Consider the following 23,160-nt stretch of genomic DNA (forward strand, 5'->3'; position numbering starts at 1 on the left):
TAAACATTTTTTAAGATTGGATACATGAAACACATCATGTATTCCTGCCATTTCCTCTGGCAGTCGTAGCTGATAAGCTACAGGTCCTATTCTTCGGATAATTTCAAAAGGTCCAATATACCTGGGACTAAGCTTTCCTCTTTTGATGAATCTTACCATTCCTTTCCAGGGAGAGACTTTCAATAATACTTTATCTCCCACTTGAAATTCTAATGGTTTACGTCTGTTATCAGCATAGCTCTTTTGGCGATCACGTGCTGTTTTCAGTCGTTCCTTGACTTGAATGATTTTATCAGTTGTTTCTTGTACTATCTCGGGTCCAGATAATTGTTTTTCCCCAATTTCTGCCCAACAGACTGGGGTTCTGCACTTTCGTCCATAAAGTGCTTCGAATGGTGCAGCATTGATACTTGTGTGATAACTGTTATTATAAGAAAATTCTATTAAAGGTAAGTGTTCGTCCCAGTTACCTCCAAAATCAATTACACAGGCTCTAAGCATGTCCTCCATTGTCTGAATTGTCCTTTCGCTTTGTCCGTCCGTTTGAGGATGATAAGCTGTGCTTAGATTTAACCTGGTTCCCATTGATTTTTGGAAACTTGACCAAAAATGAGAAGTAAAACGGCTATCTCTATCGGAAACAATTGATAAAGGGATGCCATGTAAAGAAACGATTTTATTTACATATAATTTGGCTAATTGTTCCATACTAAAGGTTTCCTTCATTGGTAAGAAATGAGCTGACTTGGTTAACCTATCTACAATCACCCAGATTGTATCATTACCTTTCCTTGTTTTAGGCAATTTGGTAACAAAATCCATTGTTATCAATTCCCATTTCCAAACTGGTATTTCTAATTGTTGTAACAATCCTGAGGGTTTCTGATGTTCAGCTTTAACTTGTGAGCAAGTTAAACATTTAGAAACATAAGCTGCTACGTCCTTTTTCATTCCTATCCACCAGAAATTTTTCCTTAAATCCTGGTACATTTTATCACTTCCTGGATGCATCGTATATTTAGACTTATGGGCTTCTTCTAATATACGGTAACGTAAATTTCCTAATTTAGGTATCCACATTCTCTTTTTATGGAACCTCCAAATTCCATCTGTTCCTTGTTCTAATTCCTTAATCATTCCCTTTAACTTTTCAGTATCTTCCTTGATTACTGATTCTTGTGCTTTTCTAATCTGATTGTTTAAATCTACTTGTAGATTTAATTTAAGAGAACGTACCCTTTTTGGTTTTTCGTGATATTTTCGACTTAAAGCATCAGCCACCACATTGGCTTTTCCTGCATGATACTGGATATCACAATCATAATCACTAAGCAATTCCATCCAGCGTCTCTGTCTCATATTCAACTCTTTTTGCCTGAAGACATATCTTAAACTCTTATGATCTGTGAATATGGTAAACTTACTACCATAAAGATAATGTCTCCAAATCTTAAGGGCAAAAATTATGGCTCCTAATTCCAAATCATGGGTCGAATAATTTCCTTCATGACTCTTAAGCTGTCTAGATGCATAAGCTATAACCTTTTGACGTTGCATCAATACGCATCCATAACCTAATTTAGAAGCGTCACAAAAGACTACAAAGTCTTCAGTTCCTTCTGGTAATGCTAGTATCGGTGCATGGGTTAATCTTTGCTTAAGGATTCTAAAGGCTTCTTCTTGTTTTGGTCCCCATTCAAACTTAACAGATTTACAGGTTAGCTTAGTTAAAGGAATGGCTATTCTAGAAAAATCTCGAATAAATCTTCTATAATAACCGGCCAATCCTAAGAAACTTCTAACTTCAGTTGGTGATTCTGGGGTTTTCCATTTGGTAATTGCCTCTATTTTCGTTGGATCTACATGAATTCCTTCATGATTCACCAAATGTCCGAGAAATTGTACTTGCTCTAACCAAAATTCACACTTTGAAAACTTAGCATAAAGCTTCTCTTTTCTCAATAAACTTAAAAGTAAGTGCAAGTGCTTTGCATGCTCATCTTTACTTTTAGAGTAAATTAGAATATCATCTATGAAGACAATTATGAATTTATCCAAATATGGCTTACATATTCGGTTCATCATGTCCATAAATGCGGCTGGGGCATTGGTTAAACCAAATGGCATGACAGTAAATTCATAATGACCATACCTTGTTCTGAATGCGGTTTTAGGAATATCCTCTTCCTGTACCTTTAATTGATGATATCCTGATCTTAAATCGATTTTAGAGAAAAATCGAGCTCCTTGAAGTTGATCAAACAAATCATCGATCCTCGGTAATGGGTACCGATTCTTAATCGTGACTTTGTTCAATTCACGGTAGTCGATGCACATACGCATTGATCCGTCCTTCTTTTTAACAAATAAAATCGGTGCTCCCCATGGCGATGAGCTTGGCTGTATAAATCCCTTCTCTAACAACTCGTCTAGTTGTTTCTTCAGTTCTTGCATTTCAGCGGGTGCCAAACGGTAAGGTGCTTTGGCAATCGGTGCTGTTCCGGGTAACAGATGAATTCTGAATTCAACTTCCCTGTCTGGCGGAAGTCCTGGCAATTCTTCTGGAAAGACATCTGAAAATTGGGATACTACTGGGATATCTTTTACTTCTTTTCCTCTAGTGTTAGTGATTATAGAAATCAAATACACTATAGATCCTTTCCTTATACAACTTGCAGTTTTCATCACAGAGATGAATTTAGTGGATCTAAAAGGTTTATCTCCTTTAATTGTGATCTTTTCACCTCTTGGTGATTTTATCTGAATTGACTTTTGATCACATAAGATATTGGCTTTATTAGCCATTAACCAATCCATTCCTAATACGACATCAAATCCTACCAGATTCATTGGGTAAAGGTTTGCCATAAATTTTTGATTAAAAATTTCTATTCTTGCTCCCTGCAAGATTTCAGAAATCTTAACAGTTTCTCCATTTGCGGTTTCCACTAGACATTCTTGTGGTAGTTTAGTTAATGATTGATTTAGGAGTTTGCAAAACGAAGTATTAATAAAACTTTGGTTTGCACCAGAGTCAAATAATACTTTAGCAAAAATATCATTAACTAAAAACGTACCAGCAATTACGTCTGGAATCATCCTGGCTTCCTCTGTAGTTAGCACGAATGCTCTGGCATTTTTAGGATTTTTGTTGGTTGCAGCTGGAGCCAATTTCGGACAGTTTGTCCTAATGTGACCTTTTTCCCCACAATTGAAACACATTCCATTACTGGATTTCTTCTTGCAATTCTCTTCCTTGTGTCCTGGGGCCTTGCAAAAATTACAGTAAGTAGAGCATCTTCCAGAATGCTTCTTTCTGCAGGCTTTGCAGTAGGGTGCAGAGGTAGAACCTACATTCCTACGATTGGAATTCCCAGAACGGAATTCTTGAGTAAGCTTTTGGGTTAGGTTTCTCCTCTGGTCTTCTTCTCTAGTACGGATTAATTCATCTGTCAAGGTATTGGCTAGTTCTACAGCTTCCTCTATGGTTTGGGGTCTAGCTGCCTTGACTACATGTCTAATCTCTCCAATTAATCCCCAGATATAACGGGAGATTAATACCGGTTCAGGTGATGCAAGGGTAGGTACTATCCTAGCATATTCAAAGAATGTGGTAGTGTAACCCATACTATCTACCCCGGTCATTCTTAGATTCAGAAACTTGTTTGCTATCTGTTCTTTTTCATTGGGAGGGCAGAATTTCCTTTCTACCATGTTCTTGAATTCTTCCCATTCCATATTATAAATCCTATCACTTCCTCTGGATTGGAGGATAGTGTTCCACCATTCTAAGGCTGCATTTTTAAACAAATTTGAAGCAAACATTATTTTATCTTCTTCAGCACACTTGCTTATTTTCAGAACTGCCTCAGTTTTCTCTATCCAGCGTAAAGCTGCAATGGGTCCTTCATTGCCCGAGAATTCTATTGGTTTGCAGGTCCAGAATTCCTTGTAAGAACAACCATGTGGCGTGGTTCTTCTTCTTTTGGGGACGGGCGCTTGAAGTATGGGTCCATTGTTCACGCTGTTTTCAGGTTCAGTTGATCGCTTACTGCTATGCTTACTTTTATTATTCGCTTTCTGAACTGTTTGAATAATAAATGGCATTGCATCTATAATTCCCTGTGCCACAATATGCTGAACGACACTATTATCCATTTGGTTTCCGTTGTTATTATTGTCCGAATTCTCATTAACCACGTTAATGTTACTCTGGTTATCGTTATTCAGATTTTCTTGATTTCCCGCGTCGGCCATCTGAATTTTAGACATTTACCAAATATTAATATCACAAATAATATTTATATATAGCCAATCACATGACACGCACTTTTTAACCAAAAGCGTCGAGCATTGCGACTTTTACTCTTTTTATATAGTATGCATCAACACACCAGTACAGAAATAAAAATTACAGTACCGACTGAAATGTAAAGCTACAATACTAATAGTATGCATCCGTAGTTTTTTTTTCTAACACATACACACATATATTATTATATTATTATTATTACTGTTTCTGCCATCACCTTCACTGATATGGATTCATCCAAAAATCCATATTACGCTCATCGTATTTCCATACGAGGCGTTCTCCCACCTGTCGCATACGATCACTGCTTTCTAAAATTTCCTCCCCAAAAGTCCTAAGTTCCTGGACATTTTCTGCACTCATTGGGGGTGCAGGTTCTAGGACTGGGTTTGGAAACTGAGGTACGGGTTCCTGATACGGAGGCATAGGGGCTTGGTACGGGTATGGATTTTCTAAAATTTCCCTAACGTATGCATCACTAATGTTGTAGGGATCTTGAGGATCTAACCCTGGATAAGCTCCTAAATTGGGTATTGGCACATTTTCCTGAATTGGGTTTTGTTGCACGTAGTCCCTAACATCGTCCCACCAGGGGTCGTAATTGTTTGGGTCTAGAGGATCAGGTGCAGGTACCCTAGGTATTTCCTCCGGGTTGAATTCAGGCATTTCTATCTGGTTTTCTATTTCCATGGGTTGATCAGGATTTTGTGGTTGTGGTGCTAGCATTTGTTCCAGGTTTGGGTCAGCAGCAGTGGTTGCTAAAATATGGATATTAGCGATACCCCTATTGAGCATATCCTGATTATAAGCATCAGTTTCTCTTTTTGCTGCGGCTAACACTCGCTGTTCCTGCAACTTTTTCATTCTTTTCCTACGCTCGTGCGCTCCCCTACTGAACCATCCCCTCTTTTTCTGAGGAAATGGCTCTTCAGACTGAGCCTTAAACACAAAGATCCCTTCTTCTGTGTCAGCAGAATACCCTGAGAGGGCAGGCTGAGAAGAGGAGGTGCCTTCGCTCCTAGGCGAACCAGACAGTTGACGATAGGCGTCAGAAGGTCCTTGGTCACTCATACTGTAAACTAACAATTAGTCAGATAACACATAGCAAGAAATACAATTATACACGTATTTCCATAATTTATTTCCTAACACTTTAAATTTTGATGTCAGCAGAACACTTCTGTGGCTGAATCAGTGGCATAGCTCTGATACCACCTTCTGTCACAGCCCCCGATCCCTATCTCCCGGGAGCGGGCGGCCGTGAGCCAGTTTCGGTGGTATCACATTTATTTATTCAATTTGGCAGCGGAAATTTTCATCAGGATCGTAGTTAGGAAATATTTTAATCAGAGTAAACCACCACATTTTATAACATTAAACATATGGGTAAAAACCCAAGTTTTTGATACACACGTTTCATAGGAATAAATCCTATTTATTTAATAAAAACATCCATTTTATTCTTAGGTAACTTTATTGCCACTTTTCCAAGCCTTCAGTGCTGTCCAGCTGGCTTCTATTTGGCTTTCACACTTTGTTACCTGAAACGCTTTTTAAAAACATTTTGTCAGTGGGAAATACTGGTGAGTGAATCCCAGTTTAATCAAGTTTAAGTAAAAACCAATTTGCAGTATTGAGGGCACATCCGCAATTACATTTGTATCCAAGACATCACAATTAACATCAGTGGTACGGTCATACTCAACTTATGGGATGTTACCACGCCAGTAACCAATTTTGTATACAAAACCCCAACATACCCACTATAATTGTATTCTTCACAAATACTCAATAACTGTCATTCGCATGGAAAGGTATTTAAGGTTTTGTAAAAACAGTTAACAAAAAGGAGATTACTCACTTTGCTGTTTAAGGATTTTCGTAAGGGTTTCCTGGAGATAATCTATAAATTACACAAATGCACGTGTGTTAGTATAATAACCCATTTTAACATTAGTAATACCCTCCCCGAGACGGCATTCCAACGACTACGTCGGGCAGAACCACGACAGCCGTTACGGAACCCTAGATCAATCGGGCAGCGTATCTAATACGTCTCCAGGGGTTATAATACTTACATCGTAGCAGAACCTCGCTATTTTAGGGGATATTGAACTCGGGTATAATGCCCACTATTTAAAAGTGTCGAGAGAGAGAAAGAAAATGAACGAAAGCAGACTGAAGGCCGTTGCCTTCTATTTATAGTGCTGAATTCGAGTCGCCACGCGGCCCGCGTGAAGTTTGGGTCGGGTCTACGCGGCCCGCGTCAATGCTAGTCAACGGACTAGCTTGTCCGGCTCATCTACTAGACTCGCCACGATGATGCCACGTGGCCGCACCGGGTCACGCCACACATTGGGTCGCTCGCGGCCCGCATCAACTAAACTGAATAGGTACGCGGCCCGCTTGGGCTTATGGTTTGGCGATATCTGGTTCTCCTACTCGCGCGGCCCGCATGGACTTGAGGTGAGGCCCTACGCGGCCCGCCTCAACTTAAATATTATTGTTTTTATTTATTTTATATAGTATAATCTATTTTGGGGCTCGGTTTTCACATACGGGGTGCATATAAAGACACATCGAGATATTTTAAAATATATTAAGGCGTCGGAAATATTATGAGGATGTCTGTTTTACCGAGGGTTGTTATACTAAACAACCTATACTAACAGTAATAGTTATAACAGTTATACTATATCCACTACCTATACTAAGAAATAAAAATAAAGATCGATTACAACCAACACTATGTATAACAGCGGATAAAAGATTTAGTAGCTAATACCATCAATATCAAACGTAAAAATGCATTTACCATTAGCCGTTTCAATCCTAACGTCAAAGGTTTTGTTGGATATCGATATCGTGTATATTAGATCAATGATTATATAACGTCAATACGAAAGGTTACCGGGGTTGATAAATTAACGTATGACCTGTAAGATAAACAACAAAACAACTTATAACTTTAGTTTTAATATAAATAAAGAGCTAAATAAAGGCTTTAAGATAGATAAATTAAATAAATGACTTACATAAAAATGAGATGAGATGTGGTGATGAAAAGTGATTCGGATCAACTTTAATTAAGAAATTAATCTTAATTGAGTCTTGATGTAATAATAATACACGGTCAGTCAAAAAATGTTAAGATGATACAGGTTCAGTTAACAAAAAAAAATAAAAACCCTCTGTTGAAGAAGCAACCGGTGTGAGAGTTTTGATGGAGTTTTTAAGAGGGGTCGGTGACATTGTCGAGGAGTATAAGAAAATGCTATCACTAAGCATTCCCGAACACTCCTCGACAACATCACCGACACATCCATCCTTTAAGCAAAACCCTAAAAATGGTTGCTAATTCGTCAGAGAGTTTTTCTTAATACCTTGAACATGTATCATCTAAACCGTATTTGACATATCCTTTGTGTATAGCTCACTTCCTTAATAGCTCAAACATAACGTAAACCAACATGTAATATCTTGATATTGAAAACCATAACAATGTTGAAAAACAAAAAACCGTAAAAAGTAAAAATATATACTAATGTTAAAGGAAAAAACAACATCGAAAGAGTCAAATAACTAAATACGACCACTAACGTAAGGTACAACCTTTTCAACACTTAGCACTTGATCATTTTCATCAAAACAATAGTCAACGGTGTCACGGACCTTAATTCCAGCAGTTTTCATGAACTTAGACCATCTCCTTAACGCATATCGAAAACCATTATGTGTCCTTTCACGTCTTGTACCATTGGTAAACTGAACTGGAGGTTCCAGATTCAAAAGTCTGACGGTTATATCTTTCAAACAAATATTAAGTTTGGCCATTTCAGAGACACGATCGGGAAGGATCTGTATTGTTAACAAAACATAATTAATAAAAAACAAATACGGATTTTAAATAATGAAATGAATCTTATTACAAATGATATTATTATATCTTACAAAATCGGTACCAACGGTACGGGAAAACCGATACACACGACTATGTGGTTGTTCATAAATTTCATTCACAGCATCAATAGGAGGAACTAAAGGCTGCAAATTAAATAACACATTTAGTACAATATATTACATTATTAAATTAACAATTGTATAAATAACATATAATAACAAAATGTAACCTTACCACATCAACGTCTACATCAAGAAAGTTCTTTTCAACACAATTTTTTCCAAATACTTTTAAGTTAAAATCATTACCAAAATACTTTGTAAATATCAAAAAACAACCAGGCTCTAAATGTAACAAACTAACAATAACGTCAATACCAACGGTAAATCCGAATTTACCGCCATCCGTTTCAATCCTAACATGAAACGGATTGTTGTTTATCATTATAGTGGATATTAAATCAATGGATGTAGAAAAGGTTTCCGACAGGATAACTTCGGGTATTACCTATAAAAACGATAATTAAATCATATAAGATAACTATTTTTAATATCAATAAAGATAAACAGAAATAGCTTAAGATGCTTAAAAGTAAATGATAACTTACATAAAAATGCGATGATGTAGGTAGGAGATATGTCCAAAAAGAGCTACCACTAACACCATCAATGAAATGGGTTAATTTAAACGTAGTACAATCGATGGGGTTGAATACTATAAAACATCCTTCGGATAGTCCCAAATGTTGTGTTACATTGGACCATCCATGAAAAAGGAACAAATTTCCTTTAGAGTAGGTTAAACAAACATTAAAAATGTGGCCATCATCAGTATGTATGTCCACATTTGTAGGGCCCATATCAACACCCCACAGCTTCGAAGCAGCATCAGCAGGAATAGACTAACAAATCAAACAGTGGAAGATGAAAAATAATTATAGAAAAAAATTATAAAAAAATAATATAAAAAAGTGTAACAAATTTAATATAATAATAACAACAGAAAATATGAAATATTAATTACCAGAATTATCTCATCTGCTTTTTTCATATGCCTACAGAAACAGGGTTCTCTGATACTGATTTTAAAATTAGAATGTTAGTAAACATTTTTATATGATATTGTTCGAAACAAATGATACAGAATGAAAGAACAATAAACAAACAATACAGTTATATATATACCTTAATGAAGATGAAGATGACCCAGGCATATTGTAAACCTGCATTCCAGTAGGAAAAAATTAACATAAGGAAGAAAATTAAAAGTGATGTATCGGTTTAGGTCTATGAGTAAGAATGAAAATCTATAATCTATAACAAAGAAATACACAAAATAAACATAAACAGCAGTTATATAATGATAATAGGATTTAGGGTTTTTACTGAGTAAATGACATATTTCATTTTTATACCTAACAATCGGTAAAGGGATATGAGTAACAATGAAAATCTATAATAAAAAACTACAATAAATAAATATAAAGAACATATCTACATTGACAATCGGATTTAGGGTTTGTAAAACATAAAAATTTAAATCAGTTTAGGATTATGAGTAACAATAAAATTGTATAACAAAAGAAGACATTAACTAAACAAAACAACAGATATTGGATGAAAATCAGATTTAGGGTTTTTAGAATAGAAAAATAATTATACTTTATAATCGGTTGAAATCTATGAGAAACAATCAAAACATATACAAAAAAACTTGCAACAAATAAATATAAACAACAGAACGATGCTAACAATAGGATTAGGGTTTCTAGAACAGAGAAATTACAATCGATTTAGGGCTATGATTAACAATCACAAACAAAATCTATACCTAAAACAACAGATCGATGCTGACAATAGGATTAGGGTTTCTAGAACAGAGAAATTACAATCGATTTAGGGCTATGATTAACAAATCACAAACAAAATCTATACCTAAAACATACAGTCATTAAACATAAACAACAGATCTATAATTAAAATCCGATTACACCAAAATTTTAACAACCAAGACTTACAAATGTCGATATGGATTAATGAAAAAAAACCCGGAATAGATGGATGAAAAGACAGACGATGATGAAGAAGATGCAGAAAACAAATCTTTACATGAACTTGATTGCGAAAATCGATTGATCAATGGAACGATATGATTACAGAGAATTGAAGAGAGAAGGCGGTGGTAGGTTTTGGGTAATGAATGGCATTGAATAGAATGAATACGTTTTATATAAAGAGCGCATATGAAAGGAAAAGAATAGCCCGCCTTTGGCTGAATTATCAGCCTTTTGAGCAATGCCACATCATCAAAATGATTGGCTAAGATTAAACCTTGTGGCTAAAGAGAATTCATTTAGTATAGTAGATAGATTATAGATGATTCTTCTATCACTACATATATTTTGCTCGGATTTTTGCCTTACGAGCCTCTAAAATGACTCGGTTCTCCTCCGGTAGGTTGGAAAAGTCTTTCTCGTGAAATTTCATATCTTTCTCGATTTGTTTCTCCATTCCAAGTTCATGCTCCTTTTCCTTGATCGAGAGAAGCCGAGTGAGTCTATCGTCGAACTCGTCCAACCTTGATGGGCCATCCGATGGCATTGAAGAGGAGGTGTCTTGTGCTCGTGTTGCTGTCTTGCTTCTATCCCTACCCTTTGGTCGTGCAGCTCTTGTGGTTCCTCAAAATTCAATTCATCCAACTCGTCGTTTAAGTTAATAGTAGTACGAGCATCGAACTCGGATGGTTTGCTGTCGTTGTTGATTTGGACAGTTTTGACCTATGGGTCGTTGGGTCAAACGGTGGTAGAAGATGCCACTTTGGAGATTTCCATAGAAGCTACCATGAAGGTATCATCGTAAAAGGATGGCCATGATACATTCTATATTCGTTGTGGGCGGTGGTCGTTAATTTTTTTTTGTAATATTCGTTTTTATGGAGAATATATATAGTGTGACATTTTAAAATTAAACTTTTATAATATTACCGTTGTCAACGGTAAAGTGAATGGGAACCACCAAAATCGAGCCGTTGGCGCTTGTTACCACTTACCACGCTGGCGGAGTATCAATGGTGCCCCCCTTTAGCGCCTGGGAAATGGGGAGGGGTGCTAATGAAGATGATGCTGCCAGGGGCGGTATACCACACCCCCTGGCCTTACAATAGTATCAAATATAATCAAATAAAAGTTATAAACATAAAGTCTCGAGTTACAAAGTTACGTTATAGTTCGGTACCGGTAGTAAAAAAAATACTAAAACATAATGAAACCGACTCGTTTCGAAACAAAAAACATAGAAATGAATATTGGTGTCGGTACTGATCGGTTCGGTAAAAAATATGTGTATTAGAAAATAAAAAGAAATTTATATACAATGGTTTAACTAAATAAAAGTTGTCTCTTGTAACCCTCAAAAAAAGTCGTGCTTCAAAAGGATATTGACATGTGTTTTCATCGATTGAAAACCATAAAAATAAATAAGAATTCCGATACCGATAATACCCATGCCGGTAGCGATGTTGTTTGATTCGGTTTGCCGTAGAGGTACCGGTACACTTTATGGTTGACGAAAAAATATTTTATATATTTTCTATATGTACCTATTTAATGACTTAATGTACTAGAAACTTGTTACCAAGTCGGAAAGAAACGAGGGAGAAGATACGAGAGAGGGAGAGAGAGGGGAGAGGAGAGACAAGGGGACAAGTGAATTAGTTAATCAAAAGATAAATCATTTACTTTTATATAACTACCTCATTTTTATTTTAGTTTTTAGTTTTTAAAACGGACAATGATCATGCATTTTCTAAAATTAAAAGATAAATCATTTACTTTTATATAACTACCTCATTTCTATTTTAGTTTTTAGATTTTAAAACGGACAATGATCATGCATTTTCCAAAATATATGTGGTTCAATCTACATATAATTCGGTATTTATAGAAAATGTTAGAAAATTTGACCTCAAGAGCATTAATCACGCATTTGGTAGTCAAACTTAATTACATGAGATTATCTTCCCATCCTTTCTGGTCTCTATAAATACCAAATTCATAGCTAGAACTGCCCTTCACCATATTCCACCATTCCTAATGGCCCTCAATAGGTTCCAACAACTAGCCATTTTTCTCTTGACCGTCTCATGGTTCATAGATGTCTCCATAGCCTCGGGCCTGCCCTTCCTCATTCCTCATAATGAAGCCCGAGCCCAAGTCGGGGTGCGACCCCTCACGTGGAACGAAACCTTAGCAACGTATGCTCGCGAATATGCTTACCAAAGAAGTGGCGACTGTAAGCTTCAACACTCCGGAGGACCTTTTGGTGAGAACCTAGCTTTAGGTTACGGTGACCAGTTCACTACATCCACTGCTGTTGGTATGTGGGTCGACGAGAAGCAATACTATGACTATTATTCAAATTCGTGTGTTGGCAATGGGTGTCTTCACTATACCCAAGTAGTTTGGAGTGATTCGGTTCATCTTGGTTGTGCTAAGGTTAACTGCTATGACGACGGCTGGTGGTTTGTTATATGCAGTTATGATCCCCCGGGGAATTATGTGGGTGAACGTCCGTATTGAACCGACTCATATATAGTGTTGGTTTGTGCTAGGAAACTTGCATTTTAGTATTGATTTCATGTTATCTTTGTAGTCTCTTTGAATTACTAGTTTTCACCTCTTATGATGTTACTCTCTCTAGAAGTGATATATTATTGAGTAAGCTTGTTATTTAGTTTGTGATATTTGAAAGAAAAAGGATTTCAACGGATAACCTTTTTTATGTCTAGGAATACATGCGTTAGAAAATGGTGTGACAAACAAATACAACCTTGGCTTTATGCCTTAACTTATGTTGGCAAAGTTTAAATCATCACAACTATTAAAAAATGTAGTTATTGCATAAATATCCTGTCGGCCATTGTTAATAAAATTCTTTTAAAATATAATAAGTACCTTTAAACTAATAAGCGATGTTTTTTTATTAGAAAGATATAACAAATGTTCCAATTTATCAAAGAGATATTAGCGGTTACGAAATGAAAATAATATTAGAAAACGTATTATAATAGTATTAGGTTATGTGTTATGAGGTTTGGTTGTTGAGTAAAAAAATGTTGTTATATGGATGATATGTAGACATATTTTGTCATGTGGGTAATCATTATTTTATTATTATTTTTTTATCTATGTTAATTTATATATTAACAAATGTTATTAAATATTAGTAAATACACTTATGCTAAAAAAATAAAGTTTCATTAACTTTAGTGAACCCACGCGTTGCTACGGGAAACGCATCAGACAATCTGTTATCAGTGAAGTGAGATGTCATGGGAGGCTGTTGTAATGGCTGCATAATTTTAAGTAAATACAAAGTAGTATTCTGTTTAACTCGTAATATTTTATATGGTTATCTATCTAGTAATACACCGGCGTTGGAGCGGGTTAAACCAAGAATCATAAATTTTTAAGCAAGTTTAAACTACCGAGATTTATCACATTGAATTATATTCGTAAGTAAAAAATGTGTAATAAGATTGTTGCTAACATAGGGAAATGTAAATCCATCTCATGTATCATGTACGCACATTTGATATGGTTTTGGCTGGAATGGGTTAGTTTAACTTCATATGTGACTAGAATCCATTCTAAATCGAGAGACCCGCGTTAAATAATTAAATTAAATTCTAGAATAAATAATAATAATAATAATAATGATCATCATCATCATCATAATAATAATAATAATAATAATAATAATAATAATAATAATAATAATAATAATTATTATTATTATTATTATTATTATTATTTATATTGTTTATAATATATTATTGTTATTACAAGTTAATATATATAAATGACACAGAGGAAGAAAACCATATAACGGCATATGTTTAGGATTTTGTAGTGGTGGTTGTTTAATTTACCGTAGATAATGTTGATCAATATTTAGCACCATCAATGTTACCTAGTATTCTTCCTCACTTTTTGCATTTCACTTTTGACTTCCTCCATATTCACCTTATAGATGCCTATTTATGTTAATCCAAAACATACATAAACCAGCTATTAACATCTTATACAACATGGGACATCAGCGGTGCAACATCTCGCTAGTTGTTGCTATATTCATTTCAGTTTTGCATTTATCGCGCGCCCAACCCCAATTCGAGGGCAAGGGCAACTCCAAAGAAGACTACGTTAACCAACATAACTGCATAAGAAGAGTTTTGAACCTGCCTCCTTTGGTATGGGATGACAAAGTCGCAGAAAGGGCACAAGCGTGGGCCAACAAAAGAACAGATTGTGCAATGATACACTCGGAAGGGGGTGGTGAGAATTTGGCATCCGGACATGACCTCAGCGGTTTGTGGGCCGTGCAATTGTGGATTGATGAGAGACTCGACTATGACTACTCGAAAAATGAGTGCACAGCGATGTGTGGTCACTATACGCAAGTCGTTTGGAAAAATACGACAAAGGTAGGATGTGGTAAGTCGAGATGCACCGATGGTAAGAGTAACATGATTGTTTGCAATTATGACCCACCTGGAAACTACATTGGCGAGTATCCTTACTAGTTGGATCATCAAATTGTCAATGCCAACGCCAATGCGACGCATGTTATTTATTTTGCGACGGAATAATTCTGTCATGTAAGCAACTTTGCAAGCCTGTCATGTTCCAAGAGTTGATGCAGTGATGGATACTTCTAGGATTTTCGAAGTATGTAAGTAATAAAATGTTTCATTGAGATTTGTCTATATATTTAGATAGTATCAGTTTTACTATTGTAAGTTGTAACAACTTATATATGAGATATGATATGATAGTTTAAAATTTTTGGTTAATATTATCTGTAATCTATACTATATATAATAAAAGAAACCATTTTGGGGACACTTGTCATCATATTAGACCATGTTTTATAGATAAGTATTATTTTAGTTTAATCTTTTCTAACTAATTATAGATAATATAATTCTCCTACTAAATATTATTTAGTTTAATTTTTATCGATAATTATTATTTAGTTTAATCTCCTTCTCATTTATAATATTATTTATTTAACTAATAGAGTTAATTACGATTTTGGTCTCTGTGGTTATAGCACTTTTACTCTTTTAGCCCAAAAAGAATTTTTAACATCTGAGCCCCCAACGTCTTTTTTTCTAATCTTTTTGGCCCTAACGTCTTTTTTCTAACCCTTTTAGCCCCTAACATTTAATGGATGGGGTTAGTGTTAGGGGCTAAAAGGGTTAGAAAAAAAGACGTTGGCGGCTCAGATGTTAAGAAATTACGAATAAAGTTCCATAAATTATCTTATTATTTATTTATATTAATTACTAGGTTAGAAATTATATCTTAATAATTAAAACAAATATCGAGCATTTTTATAACCAGGGTGGAGGGAACGATTTTCTTCTTTATATTAATTACTAGATTAGAAATTATATCTTAATAATTGTAACAAATATCGATCATTTTCATAACGAGGGGGAAGGGAACGATTTTCTTGCTTAACAAATAATTTATTTATTTAATATATTTAAAATACAAGAAGAATAATAACTACATTTATCATACTAATAAATTTATCCAAAAACTTTTTAAGATGCAACTCAAGTCTATATGTTTAAATTTTAAAGTTATATAACTTAATAATTACCGATAATTTATACTTATCTAATTAATTTAAATATTATTTTGTAGCTATAAGTTTATCTAATTGGCTAATTGCTATATGCCTAATCTAAACATTTCAACAATATTTTTAGAACTAATAAATTAAGACCACTGTTATTTAAATAAAACTTGGGTTCACTTCGTTAGAAAGTCGATGATACAGTTTATCTTCCAATCGATGGTTCAAATGTTTTTATATTTATAAACTTGACAAACATCACAAGTTTTGATTATACGTAAAACAAAATTTTGTTCGGATATCAGAAAAGTATCTTAAAATATCGTTTTATAGTTGTTAAATCTTCGTTATTAACTATTAGATATTTTATTTTCTCAACCCGTGTAATACACGGGGTTATAACCTAGTTTAATATATAAGTTTTCGAACATTGATATGATCTGCTTTTCAATCACACAATCGTTACTTGTATAAAAAAAAATCTGTGTCCTGAAATGCACTATCGAGGGGCAGTTTTGTTTACATTTACCCATACTTTACTTAACTCTTAGATTAAATATATAGGATTTGGTTCAACTAATAACCATTACGAGTTGTGAGAACTATGAAAACTTCTATTTCCTGCGCAAGTTGGACCACCATTTTTTTGCACAAAAGTAGATTAAAATGTTATAAACACATTTGCAAAAAAAAAAAAATAAAAAAAAAAAACAAAAAATGTTGAGTCGATGGTTAAGCCTGATGTAAATTTTGTTTACGACTATGTAATTTTTTTTTACATTTGATGTAAATGTTTGCATGCAACATTTTTTTTTATTTTTGCTGGAAGAAGTGACTTTTTTTAAAGAATTTTAAGATTTTTTTTTTGAAAAAACCTTTTGAAAGATATAGTTCTTATGGTTATCACAACTTAAGGTGGTTCTCATTTTACTCTTTCCCTAAATATATAATTATAAGGGTGAGGGGGGCACCCTCGGTGACCCCATGCGGGGAGGGAAGTAGCCGAGCGGGAAGGGTGCCGCCATCCAAGAGGGGACCCAAATCGGTGGGTTTGTTCGGGGCTTGTTCACCGAAGAAGGAGAGAGAAGATGGTGGGGCCGCCCTCATTTTCAACCAATCAACATTTTTTTTTTGAATAAAAAAACCAAGTCACCTAATAGGGAAGTGCCGCCATCAAATTGGGGTGCGAGGGGAGTTTAAGAGGGGAGTTGACGTGACATAACCTGATTGGGTGTGCGTAAGAGAGGGGACTCCCCTAAGAGGGGAGTGCCCCTCTCACCCTAAGGGGAAACTGGGAAAGTGAATATGGTGCTGTCACACACCTAAGTTTAGGTGTCACACACCTAAGTTTAGGTGTGAAACTCACCAAAACTACGTCGTTTTGATTAAAAACCCTAAAAATCACCAAAACTAAGTTTAGGTGTCCATTGATGTAGTCACTGTTTGTTTTTCACAAGATCAATCTAAAAAGTGGGCACTTTAGATTATGTAGAATATTGTAAAATTGAATCCTTTGTATTTTTATCATTTATTTTCATTCAATCTAGCCAAAACTCCTTCATTCTTCATTTCAGTATAGAAATGACTTTTTTTTTGTTCGACGATGTGATAGCTCTATTTCAATTTACCCCATCTACTAATTTGGATTTAATGTTAGTATAAATGATTCACCTATAGTATTTTTACTAGTAGTTATTATTCAATTACAAAACTAATTTGTTTTCTTCCGGTGGTTTATATATTGGGATTAAAATGAAATCGAGAAAGAAAGATAAATGTGTAATGCATCAAGAAAGAGGCATTCTAGAAAGAAAGATAAACGTGTAATGCATCAAGAAAGAGGCATTCTTCACTGATAATTCAATGGACAAAGAAAGGATAAAATGTGTGTTTTGTTTTAATTTTTAGGGTTTTTTAATCAAAACGACGTAGTTTTAGTGGGTTTCACACCTAAGTTTAGGTGTGTAACAACACCATATTCACTTTCCCCTAATTATAAACTAGATTATTGTCATAGGCCGCACGCCATGGCGGCGACGTCTTATTTGTTTATAGCTGGCGGCACGTTATGTCCGTTAACCATATGAAAACGCGTTTTTCGGTGTATTCGATTTAAAGCATTGCGGTTACAAAAGAAACGGAATCGAACCCGGGTTGGTTCGTTTAGTGAGGGTTCTACCTAACCACGACACCACCCTTACCTTTGCATCAAGACTTAGCGGCGTTAAAACATACAATAACTGAAATTTTATACCGTCGAATGAAAACATATTATATTTGACCCGACTCATTTCCAAACAAAGTTTACGTCAAAACGTAGAACAACCGAAAACTACGCATAAATAAGCATGAAACATATTATATTTGACCTTCGTTTCCGAAAAATAAATAATGTCAAAATATGAATTTATATCATTTACGTTGAAACGTTGGACACATACATTAAAATGTTAAACATAGACATGTTGTGTCATGTTTGACATGTCTAAGGTAATACACGCCACAACAACTCTTTTGAATTCAAGTAAATGTTTGGAATGTGTTTATCACTGTCATATCAAAAACTCACCGACACATCAGTGCTACGTAGGTATGAGCTCGAGCTCACTTTTTTTAATTATCTTTAGTGTGTAATGATTTTACAAATTTTCAGTGCCCACTACGCATTCAGTATTTGACTGGTTAAAATACAGGGGGCCCACACTCCTTTCTCTCACGTCGGATAGGCAGCTCATGAAGGGGGGAATTTCACGCCCCTTTTAACGACTCTAACAACATTATTTAACTGCGTTCAGACTTAAAAATTGTTATCTTACTAGGAGCATCAGCCCTTTACACATGGTAGAAAAATAATAGTCACCCTTCTCCTTAAATTTTAAATATTCGTATATTAACAGCCACTCTTATATTAACACATGTAATTTTTTAAGCAATCATCTTTTTTCCAACTTGTTGACTGAGATCACTTTTTATCTTTCTAGATAAAATTAAAAATGAATCTCTCACTACTAATATAAAAGTTAATGTAGTAGTTTTGACTAGCTATCATAAAAATATGCTTCAAATTGCCATGAATTTTTACGCACCATTTTAATTAATCCAAACAATATCAAATGTCAAGTTTGCATAAAAAGTAATGAATAAAAATAAATATTAATAAAAAAATCGGAATATTTATTTTTTTTTTGAACGGCAAATTTGGATCACTGACGGATCACTAGAGTATCATCGTGTCACCAGCAGAACCACCCGATCATATCCATCTCCACTAGACAATAATGCCTATACACCAATTCAGGAGGAAACCCAATAAATCTGGGAAAAACCCCCTTTGTGGGAATAGAACCTATGACCTAATGGTTATAAGTCTTATCACACCACCAAGATACCACTAGACTATAATGCCATGGGTAATCGGAATATTTATTATTGAGCAAAATAAAATAAAATAAAAGAATTATTTAAGGAAAGAAAAGTCGTATTTTAATTATAAAAAATAAAAAATTACACACAACGGCTACAATCACTTTCCCCTTTTTAGTAACAAAAAAATAACAATTCAAAATCCCAACGGTCAAAAACCAAAAACCCCACTTTAAATGTTCTACAAACCCTCACTTCTGTTTACGTTACAATCCCCAAATTCAATTCAAAAAATATTCCTAAAATCATCAACTGTTTACGTTACAATCCCCAAATTCAATTCAAAACATATTCCCAAAATCATCAAGATTTCATCTTTCTTTCTCCCCAGTTGATCAAGATTCTGAATCTTTAATCGTGGGTATGGCGTCAAACCGATCGCCTTCGCCACTTTCATCAAGAAATTGCAGAAATTCGGAGTCGAATTCGACCACCCGAAAGAGTTTTAGTGGCAACCCTTTTCCCAGACCCACTAATCTCACAAACCCTAAAAGCTCAAACCCTTATACCCCTTCAAACACCCCTACTGCATCAGGTATATTCAATCTTTAAATTCTTGATTTTTAAATTTGTATTCTTGAATTTGAGTTTATATTTTGTATTGTGAAGTGGGTTTTTGATTTTTGGTTGTTTGGTTTTGTTAGATCTAGCGAAAAGAAACTCGATTGTTCGTAAAAGCATCGGTGGTGGATCGATGTTTCAGGACGGGAAGGAGAATCGGAAAGATGCCTTTCGATCGCCCGCTAAAGTTTCTACGAAGAACTTTATGTCGCCGACGATATCAGCTACTTCGAAGGTTACCCCTTCGCCGAGAAAGAAGATCTTGGGCGAGAAGAATGAAGTCACTCGAGCTTCTTTCGAGTTCTTGGGTAAGGAGTCTGATCTCACTTCTGAAACACCGAATTTCGATCAAACTGTTAAGATGAATGAAGAATCAGATGTGTCGAAAATCGAACACATTGTTGAACAAAAAGAAGTTGTTCAGAATGTTTCGGTTGATGAGGTACATTTAGGTTTAATTAGTGATGAGTCTGATCTTGTTAAGATAAGGCCCTTTTGTTGTTCTCCGATGACTTCGCCTGTTATCGCTGCGAATGCTGACCCGCAGCTTCCTCCATATGACCCGAAAAAGAACTTTCTTTCACCTAGACCTCAATATCTTCGTTACAAACCAAACCCTCGAATCGAATTTCTTCTAAACAAAGAAGATAACGATGATGATTGTGGAGAATCTGATGTTACTCGGCTTGAAGACTGCTTTGATCTTTCTGATAGTTCATCAGAAACCGAAGAAAAAGAACCAGAACAAGAAAAAGAAGCTGAATCAGGTGATGATTCGGTTAATTCGGTTAACGGGTCTGAAACGGATTTGTCTGACACGGTTTTGGCTGAAAAACCATTCGATTCGAAGGCGGAGAAAGTATCAAAATCTCGGTTTTTTACCCGTTCAAAGACTGTTTCGTTTGTTTTTGTTCTTTTCCTAGTAGCCTGTTTTTCGCTTTCTTTCACCGAGTCTCCACCTATTAACTTGCCAATCTATGAAGATGTCGGTTTCTCGGAGATTTATCATGAATCTTTGAGGTTTGCAGCCTTTGCTAAAGAGTCATTTGATGACCTTGTTGAAAAAGTTAAGCATTGGTCAATGGATTTGTTAGTTTACCTCTCTGAACAAAAATCCCATTTCATCAAACCTCAAAAGTTTGAGTCTTTACAGTTCTTTAACTTGACAACTTCTCCTATACAAGAAGAGTTTGTGTTCAATAGACACATTGGAACTGATTACATTCAAGAAGTTAAAGAATTCGAAGAAGAAGAAAACGAAGACGAAGTTGTGACCGAAGAAAGTGATGTAGTTGATGAAGACGTTACCGAAGAAATCGATGAACAAAGTGAGGTAGTTAATGAAGAAACCGAAAGGATTGAAGAACCAATCAATGAGCAGATTCAAAGTGATGTTAATGAAGTCGAAGAAAAAAGTTTGAACCTTGGTGAAGTTGAAGAAACAAAATCAGAAGTAGTCACCCTTGAAGCTGAATCAGAAAGGGTGCAAAATGAAGTTGAAATCGAGCCGAGTGTTGCAGTTTCGAATGATGAATCAGAAGCTTCGAGTTTGTTTTCGACTCAATCAATTGCCACAATCAGTGTGGCAGGTGTTTCCATGGTGATATTGGCTGTTTTAGCAGTTTTCTACATGATCCAAAAGAAATCCAGTGCTTCGAAATCAGCCGCTATTGGTGTTAACATCGATGAGAATATGCCCGAAGAGTCGGGCTCTTCAGAAAGCATTAATGTTCAAAAGGGTAACAAGAAGAAGAAAAGTAACAACAAGAGAGAGTCATTGGCTTCTTCAACATCACAGTTTTCAGTGAGTGATTCATTTGGAAGCTTCACTACATTCGAGAGAATCGCGATCAAACATGTGAGTAGATAACATTGATTTAGTTGTAAATGTGTTTATGTATGTTGTTAGTACTGATCTTGTTTGTTTGGTTTGGTATTGTAGAAGGATGAAGTGATGCTAACACCGATTCGGAGATCGAGCCGGCTTCTGAAAAGCCAAGGCATTTCCTCCTGATCATCTTCAGTTGTTGCACCGATCTTTGAGTGCTTGAATAGGTTCTAACTTAGTTTGTTTAGATTGATTGATTGATAGAATTGGTGCCTTGAATTCTAAATGTTTGTTTTCTGTTTGAGTAGATTTCTTATGCAACTATTTAGCTGTTTGAGTAGATTTCTTATGCAACCATTTAGCTGTTTGAGTAGATTTCTTATGCAACTATTTAGTTATATATTTTTTTTGTTATTTTTAAGCATTAAATCTTTTGTTCATAGTCTTTTGCTTGAAGGCATTATTCAAATCATTACCCAAATTAAATGGTCCCACTTCTCATAATAATTCAAAATTTAAATTAAAACTAGCCCTATTAAAGAAGGCTTTTAATTGGTCCGACCATTAATAAGATTTAATTAAGAACGTTTCATCTAGGGGTTTTAATTTGGTCATTAATAAGATTTAATTAAGAACGTTTCATCTAGGGGTGCAAACGAGCCGAGCTACTCGAGTTAGGCTCGAAAAAAAGCTCGAACGAGCCGAGCTTAAACGAGCTCGAGCTCGAGCCCGAGCCTAAAAACAAACTCATTTAGTAAACGAGCCCGAGCTTCGTTTATCGAGCTCGAGCTTTCTGTTTATATATTTTTTTATTAATATATTAAAATATATTTATATAATAATTTATATATATTTTTTTTATAATTACCATTTATATAAATATAAAAATAACTAATTAATAAATAGTAAACGAGTCGAGCCCGAGTCAAGCTCAAGCTTGAAAAATTACGTTAGAAATAAAGCTCAGATCGAGCCGAGCTCGAGCTCAAGCTTTCATATGTTAAACGAGCTCGAGCTCGAACTTTCATCCACTAACGATAAGTTCTAAATTATATTAATTGTTAATGTTAATTATTTAAGTAATGATATCACATCTCACAATATGTTATATTATCACAACCATGATTCGGGTCATTGATGACGAATAGAAAAAAACAAGTTGGGTTTAAGTTAAACCGGAAAAAAGAAAACAATTGCTAAGAAAGTTAAGCTTACCAATGACGTGGTACATTGATAAAGGTAAAGTTAGGAGGAGTACGTTTTAGGATAATTTAATCCAAAAAAAAAAAACAAATAAGATTTTTTAATTATGACAATTTAATCCATAAATGATAATTATGATAATTATGACAATAAATGATATTTTTCTTAACGGCTAAACTTTGAAATGGTTTAACTGGTTGAACTGAGTTATACCGAACAATTTAATCGGGTTACTACTTTCATAAAATACAAATTTATAAAAAATATTAGGATTTTAAGAGCATTT

The 23,160-nt window shown here is 34.9% G+C and overlaps 4 protein-coding genes and 1 long non-coding RNA gene across 5 annotated transcripts; 3 read left to right on the top strand and 2 right to left on the bottom strand.

The window, feature by feature from the left end:
* Positions 1–7,894: 7,894 nt before the first annotated feature.
* LOC110934476 lies at positions 7,895–8,686 on the bottom strand. The gene is made up of 3 exons (XM_022177495.2): positions 8,448–8,686; positions 8,264–8,356; positions 7,895–8,170 (listed from the first exon to the last, which is right to left on the bottom strand). Exons 1-3 carry the CDS (start codon positions 8,655–8,657, stop codon positions 7,895–7,897), a joined length of 579 nt encoding a protein of 192 aa, XP_022033187.2. The 5' UTR covers positions 8,658–8,686.
* A 494-nt stretch (positions 8,687–9,180) lies between these two features.
* On the bottom strand, positions 9,181–10,394 carry LOC118488103. The gene is made up of 3 exons (XR_004883739.1): positions 10,231–10,394; positions 9,398–9,435; positions 9,181–9,291 (listed from the first exon to the last, which is right to left on the bottom strand). It is a non-coding gene; the product is annotated as an uncharacterized LOC118488103 (long non-coding RNA).
* Positions 10,395–12,303: 1,909 nt separating this feature from the next.
* On the top strand, positions 12,304–12,789 carry LOC110933105 (basic form of pathogenesis-related protein 1). Its single transcript, XM_022176344.1, has one exon. It carries the CDS (start codon positions 12,304–12,306, stop codon positions 12,787–12,789), a length of 486 nt encoding a protein of 161 aa, XP_022032036.1.
* Positions 12,790–14,300: 1,511 nt separating this feature from the next.
* Positions 14,301–14,829, top strand: LOC110934475 (pathogenesis-related protein 1). Its single transcript, XM_022177494.2, has one exon. It carries the CDS (start codon positions 14,301–14,303, stop codon positions 14,793–14,795), a length of 495 nt encoding a protein of 164 aa, XP_022033186.1. The 3' UTR covers positions 14,796–14,829.
* Positions 14,830–19,471: 4,642 nt separating this feature from the next.
* LOC110935993 lies at positions 19,472–22,085 on the top strand. Its single transcript, XM_022178347.2, has 3 exons — positions 19,472–19,817; positions 19,927–21,701; positions 21,786–22,085. The coding sequence occupies exons 1-3, from the start codon at positions 19,646–19,648 to the stop codon at positions 21,855–21,857; spliced, it is 2,019 nt and encodes a 672-aa protein (XP_022034039.1). The 5' UTR covers positions 19,472–19,645; the 3' UTR covers positions 21,858–22,085.
* Positions 22,086–23,160: the final 1,075 nt, after the last annotated feature.

This window comes from Helianthus annuus, chromosome 16 (assembly GCF_002127325.2).
Source record: "Helianthus annuus cultivar XRQ/B chromosome 16, HanXRQr2.0-SUNRISE, whole genome shotgun sequence".
Classification (NCBI taxonomy): Eukaryota; Viridiplantae; Streptophyta; class Magnoliopsida; order Asterales; family Asteraceae; genus Helianthus; species Helianthus annuus.